Raw genomic sequence first — 7,083 nt, forward strand, 5'->3', positions numbered from 1 at the left:
CACCGGGGTCCCAATCAGGCGATGTCCTGGTGCCCATCACATGGGTCCGTCGGAGAGGAAAAAGGCGACGCAGGGAGAGACACTGCTCCCGCACAGCGCGCCGTTGGCCGTTTCCCCGATCCTGCCGGAGCACCGGCGTGCAATGCATCGACGAAACCCAACAACCCCGGCGGGAATCGTCTCAACCCGCGCCGGCTGGGACCCTTCTCCGCCATTGGCCTCCAACGTGGGGAAGGTCTCCGGCGAGAGCTCAGGGCCCCCCCAGCACGAGCGGGCTTTAGCCCGCCATATCCCGGACGAGCCGGGCACCCCACCCCCAGGAACCCCAGGTACCAACATTTTCCCCATCTAGTTTTCAGACCAATGTCGTGTAACCAAATAATAAATGAATCTACAATATAATGTCAAATAACCTGCTAATACACAAAAATTAAAATTTAGTGTTTAGGGACTTTCGTTAATACCAACATCACTCCTCCATTTTTTGAGGAAATTTTCTGGTTACCACCGGTGCCCGTGCAGCGAATTAGAGACGATGATAACTTAGACAGATAATATGTCGGAGACAAGTGTGACATGTGCGCGATGCGCGTTATTAACTGTATTTTGTTTGATTATTTATGTATTCGGGAATATCCCGTTTGGACACGTAATGATTGGACACCGCATTATTGGACACCGCACGATTGGACACCGCACGATTGGACACCGCATTATTGGACACCGCATTATTGGACACTGCACGATTGGATACCGCACGATTGGACACCGCATTATTGGACACCGCACGATTGGACACCGCACGATTGGACACCGCATTATTGGACACCGTACAATTGGACACACACACACATTCACGTGTGTGTATGCAGATTTCTAATACAGTTTACATGGGTTAGCGACTTGGACGGGGTGGGTGCGGGAGGGGGGGGGGTCGAAGGCCCTTCTTGCACCGTTTGTGTGTGTGTGTGTGTGTGTGTGTGTGTGTGTGTGTGTGTGTGTGTGTGTGCGTGCGTGCGTGCGTGCGTGCGTGTGTGTGTGCGTCCGAGCATTTTCTGCACTACATAGGTTTGAAACTTTTCACGCAAAACGAAATGCTCTTAAAAATAAGTATATAGACATTTAAAATTTAATTTTTTTTTCTGGCAAATCGAAGCTTTTTTTGCCAGATGTTTCTAAGGTTAGATAATCTGTCATGATATATAAATGTTATTCACTAGAAGACTGCGGTGTCCAATAATGCGGTGTCCAATCGTGCAGTGTCCAATCGTGCAGTGTCCAAAAGAAGGTCACCCTATGTATCCTCATTTATTGTGTTATATACTTGTTCAATATTTGTATTCTTAACTTACTTATAAACATGGTGCTGTTACCAAATCGCAAAGAGACGCTAAAGTGTAACGAGATCTTTATGATGTTCTGTTCACCAATTTCGTTATTATTATTTGTTTGCTATATATTTTAGCATGTAAAGATGCGACGGAGAACGCGGCATAATTAATAGGTCGAGCGTAAAAGAGAATGGCACATCGAATAAATAAAGCCGGGAGAATAATGAGTTAAATAGCATTTGATCTAACCGCGCGCGCATATGCATGTATTAGTTAATAAGAAATTATGTATCTTGATCTAAAACATATATAAGATTATATAACCTCAAACATAACCTCCAATATTATAATCATAAGCATGTAAGTTGTTTTGTAACTTTGCAAATTCCAGAAAGACGACATAACCTACAATAAGTAACATAACCTGTAAAACAAGCCACAGAGAGAGGAATCATATAGGTAGAAACATGTTCCGGATACCTGACATACATCTAATATCTTCACAGCAAATAACGGTATTAATTCCGGATAGCTTGACCATGTTGGTGCGAATACAGCTTGAGGACGGCGTATTAATCGCAATCATAACCTTAAACATTGCGGAAAGACGCGAAAACCTCGTGATAGACTGCGACATTTACGAGCTCAGGTGGCCGCCATAAGCGAGCCCATCCAATCAAAAAACAGCTCGAGCCTGTGATTGGCCGAGAAGCCTTAAGCCGCCAGCGAACGCACCAATGGCGCGACAATTGACACAATCTCTTCCTTTGGCTTGTTCCGCGTGCAGCGTATATTAAATGGCGCTGCCAGAAATTAGTATGTGTGAATGGTCACATGACGCCACCCGTAAACAAGGCGCGCACGCAATAATCGCGAGCGTATGAGTTAGCGTCGTTTGAAGGGCGCATACGCAAGTAATGTGGCACAGAGCATGGCAACCCATCTCCTGATTAGCGGAAGCTAACGACATACCCGAGACAGCCAATCAGGGAATGTCGAGTGGTGAGAAGAACAGGATCGTGCAAGAATAAGCAACGTTTATCGAGGAGTCCTCTTCGAGTTAGCAAGCGGTACGGACATGTCAAGATCATTTCCCGTCGACGCTTCTAGAAGGTTCCATGAGCCTTTCGCGTGTCGCGACGCGAGTCAATGTGCTAGTACCATTCTCGTGCAATACTCGAGGAGAATATTCCTCCCGCGTTATCGTTACGATGCGTTAAACATCGTACGAATTCCGTTCGTCGCGAATGCGGGATACACGGTGAACCAAGACATTAATACGCAATTGATGTAGACCCGACGCAGAGACAACAGCCGAGTAACCGATACCAAGGCAATCAGCCGAGGCACCGATGAACGCGTCACCAACCCCGAAGGACCAGCCGACAGCTGGCCGCAACGAGGAAAGCGACGACGAGTGCGCGATTCCATCCGCGTCGCAGTTCGTGACAGTGTGAACGATAAATCGTCACGATAAACTAAAAGTGTGTGTTAGCGGCATAACCGCATAAGTTTATTATTTAGTGTGATATATATATATAAATTAGGCTATACTATTATATTAATATTCGCGATTAGAGTGCGATAACAAACAGAATATTATTCGTTTTATTTTTGTAAACAATAAAATCGCGTAGTAGCATAAACGTAAACGCGAGAGAGAATATTATGTTAAATACCGTGCTAGCGACAGAATCGCATAAAGCATTATATGTTATATGTTTAATACATTACTTTTGTCAAGTCATATATCGTGCGAAGCGACCTTGTTTATATGTATATTCGCAGTAAAGTTGCGTAAAGTTAATTATTTATGTTTTACGGAAAATTCGCTCAATATCCGAAACGCAAAAGCCAACCCTGCGTGCGAACAGAGCCAGCATGAATGTGAGGATGAATGGCAAAATGTGCGAGCGAGAAAATATTAATTTTGCATGTTTGAAAAAAATGCAGTAACTATGTTATTAATAAAAGCTATATTCAATGTATTGTTGTACCCCTCGTTGTGAGTATGATTTGGGATCGCTGCCAGAGATCTCGCGAGAAAGGTATTTGGTCACTTACACCGTTATTTGTATTGAACACTTTTATTCTTGTATTCGTTTACAGTGAATAGATCGCGACCCCGCAAGGTAGAGTGTCGCGTCTATGAGCTCGTTGTCCACGACCCCGCAAAGCAGAGTGTCGTAGTTGTGTATTTACAATGAGTTATATCGGCGATACACGACCCCGCGAAGCAGAGTGTCGTGTGTTGTTTTAGTTTGTCTACTTCGGATTGACCCGTTCCTCACCTTCTTTCGCCGGTTTATATATCCGATAATTCGGTAGTTGGATCGAAAGAAGGGGAGGATTGCTTGAGGGCGTAAATTAGAGATGGGCGATGTTAAAAAAAATAATCGATTGCTAAATAATCGACTCTTTAAATGATCGATCGTAAACAATCGATTAATTTGCAATAGTATAAAATAACAATCGATTATTTTCCATAAACATCGAGAAAAAATCGATTATTACTAATTAATTTAAAAGTTACTATGTGTAAACATTTAAAGAAATCTAATTTATATAAAATAATTTTAATTTATTACGTTGACTTTATTATTGAAGAATCTTTACTCTGGATATGCATTATTGTTATGCCCGAAATATCTCTGAAATATAAAACCATTTAAATTATATATAAATTAGAAAATCTATATCATAATTATGTAATAAAAATACTTATAATTATATGAATAATGAAAATAGCTCACTGTAAATAAGTATAATTATTGCATATTAGTAACACATGGCAGTAAGGAGAAAAAATAAGAGAGGTATATATTAATGACCAATTTTTAATATATATTTTTTATTATATTTAATATGACAAACGCTATATAAAAGTTTTATTAAAAAACATTTTTTAAACATTATATATAAATAATATATAAACAACAGAAATTGCACAAAATGCGAACACAGGAAAAGATAAGACATAGTTAATATTTTCTTAGTCTAATCCCCAAATCTCTTCACTAAGTGAACCTAGAAAAAGTAGACTATTTAGTCGTTTTCCGCTCAGTCTGCTTCGCAAGTCTGATTTAATAATACCAGCTTTAGAAAACATACGTTCAGAGGGTACCGAAGTCGCAACAATAGATAAGTAACTTATTGCCATTACAAAAAGTGTCGGATACGCAGGTCTAAGAGTTTGCCAAAACTTAAATACATCTTGCTCACGTGGAATTATAGGCTGATTCAAATATTGCCGCAATTCAAGATTCATGCCACCAGGCTCATCAACAGATGATGCACATGACTCTACTAAACTTTGGTGAATATTCCAAACGTTAAATTCATTTAATTTGCTGTTAGTTCGTGGTTCTACATGTTCGATTACATTAGACTCTGTGTTATTATTAGTAGAAATAGTTTTTAATTTGCGATTAATATGTGATATAGCAACGGAAGCTGCTCTTATAGATTTAAAATGCATTTTTTTATATCGCGGGTCTAGAATAGTTAATACTGCGAATATCTGATACGATTCAATTTCTTTGAAACGTCGTTGAATTTCAAATAAAATGCTGTCTTTGAATGCATTGCCTTCAAGAGTTTTAGTAATACAGTTTTTTATGGTGGCTTCCATGCAGTGAATTAACGGAATTACTAAACTGCTTGTTGGATATGAATCACCGCTTATTTCATTTGTAACAAATTCAATCGGGCCTAAAACTTGTACGATATCTTCTAAAATCTTGATTTCATCGCGCGTAAGTGCTGTCGAAGCTGTTGGGCATGTCATGAGTACGGAATAAACATAATTTTTCAATTCTAGAAACCGTTTAATCATATGATACGTTGAATTCCAACGCGTTGGCACATCCTGTTTAAATTTTAATGCCGTATTCTCAGTTTTTCCATCACGTATTTGCAAACGTTTTAATTCGTCAGATGCCACAACGCTCCGCTTTGTTACGGTTACAATAGATTTTACTCTGGTAATAATTTTATCGATTGGAGGGTTCAATTTGATAGCATCTGGAACTAAGTGGGATAAAAGATGGGCGATACAAGGTAGATGTTTTGAAAGACCAAATCCATCTATGATTGCCTTCGTCATATTGGCAGTGCTATCAGTTACAATGGCAGCTATACTTGTTACATCTATATTAAATGACTCTAATATAGATATCATTGTGTCTTTAATATAGTTGGCAGTGTGATTTTGCGTCAGAGGGAAAACACCTATCATTGCGTTTGATAGAACCAATTCGTGTCGTAAATAGTGTATTGTTACACCAATGTAACTTTGGTTACTCACGTCCGTCCAAATGTCGCACGTTAACGTAAATGTAGACCCGAGTTTTAGATGTTTTTTAAAACTTTCTTTTAAAATATCATACTTAGCATCTATGAGGCGAGTTATGGTCCTTCTGCTAGGAATCTTATACATTGGTGCCGCTGTATTTATAAGACGCCTAAAGCTTTTACTATCCACAAGAGATAAGGGTAGATTTTCGGTTGTAATCATGAACAAAATACAATTAGTGAGTTTATTTGCTGAAGAACCTCCCTCTATAAAAACATAAACAAAAAATATAACATGTGTGACTTAAATTTTACTTATTTTATATATAATACCTTACTAACCCATAAAAGAATTTATGCGTGAAAAAGAGTCCGTAATTTTAGTCTCTTTCTGTAAAAAAAATAGCCTTCTGAATCACATACAAGTACTAAGAAATAATATTCTAAATCACAATAGAGTGCTATGAAGTGTTGACTCTACAATTGTGTTATTGTTCAAAAATTCTTTAATTTTTTCTAATTTTTTAAAATTACTTTATAATAAAATTTAAAAAAAACAAGAAATATAATCTATGCTAATAAGAATATGTGTTCGAGACAATATGTATATATGAAATTATTTTACCTGGTTTATACCTGGTGTAAATTTTAAGCTGTTTTCTGAAGACATTTTTGATTGTTTCGGTGACGTTGGCCCTGTTCCTACATGCATTTTGTGTACCTTCTTGTAGTGGTTGTGTAAATTTGTAGTATTACCTCCATGCTTCAATACTTTCATACAAAGTATACACCGAGCAGAGGTTGAGCTTTCTTTTTTGAAGTGTTTCCACACATCGCTCTTCTCCTTTGCATTCTTCATTATTGCAGTAATATTGCTTATCAAACTTACAATTAAAATTTATGTACGTTTATTATTTAAATCCTTAGTTTAATAAAATTTTATAAATTGTAAATATATCCAAAGAAAAACTTACTTTTGGTATCCAACACTTGCTCGATAAAAAATAGATTACGATCTAAATATAAAAGTAACGTTATAAATTTAGACCCGTATTCAAAACGCGCTAACAAAAATGTTATATACGGATAATGTTTTATTTTTTAACAATGGAAGCCGAACTTTGTTGACCGACTGCACAATAATATCACAGTATAACCTTAGTATATTTTCTTTGAGAGAGAAACTTTTCTGGTATAACGTAAAGGTACCTTTTCACTCTGACGCTTGACGCTCATTTACAGCGTCAAAAGATCACACGTGACTAAAAATGACGAATGGGTCCCATTCACCATTTTTAGTCATGTGATGTCTTTTGACGCTGAAAATGAGCGTCAAGCATCAGAGTGAAAAGGTACCTTAAAGGCTATCTAGTTTACATATGGCCTGTTCCTTTTTATGCCCGATTTCTTCACGTCTAGTTATCTTGCAGTTAAAATTATCCAGGAGATAAACTACCAG

General features: G+C 38.1%; 1 protein-coding gene across 1 annotated transcript; it reads right to left on the minus strand.

Annotated features, from left to right (window-relative positions):
• Positions 1 to 4,178: 4,178 nt before the first annotated feature.
• LOC118647654 (zinc finger BED domain-containing protein 1-like) lies at positions 4,179 to 6,876 on the minus strand. Its single transcript, XM_036292934.1, has 4 exons — positions 6,599 to 6,876; positions 6,250 to 6,508; positions 5,967 to 6,015; positions 4,179 to 5,891 (listed from the first exon to the last, which is right to left on the minus strand). The coding sequence occupies exons 2-4, from the start codon at positions 6,481 to 6,483 to the stop codon at positions 4,324 to 4,326; spliced, it is 1,851 nt and encodes a 616-aa protein (XP_036148827.1). The 5' UTR covers positions 6,484 to 6,508; positions 6,599 to 6,876; the 3' UTR covers positions 4,179 to 4,323.
• Positions 6,877 to 7,083: the final 207 nt, after the last annotated feature.

This window comes from Monomorium pharaonis, chromosome 10, assembly GCF_013373865.1.
Source record: "Monomorium pharaonis isolate MP-MQ-018 chromosome 10, ASM1337386v2, whole genome shotgun sequence".
Taxonomy (NCBI): Eukaryota; Metazoa; Arthropoda; class Insecta; order Hymenoptera; family Formicidae; genus Monomorium; species Monomorium pharaonis.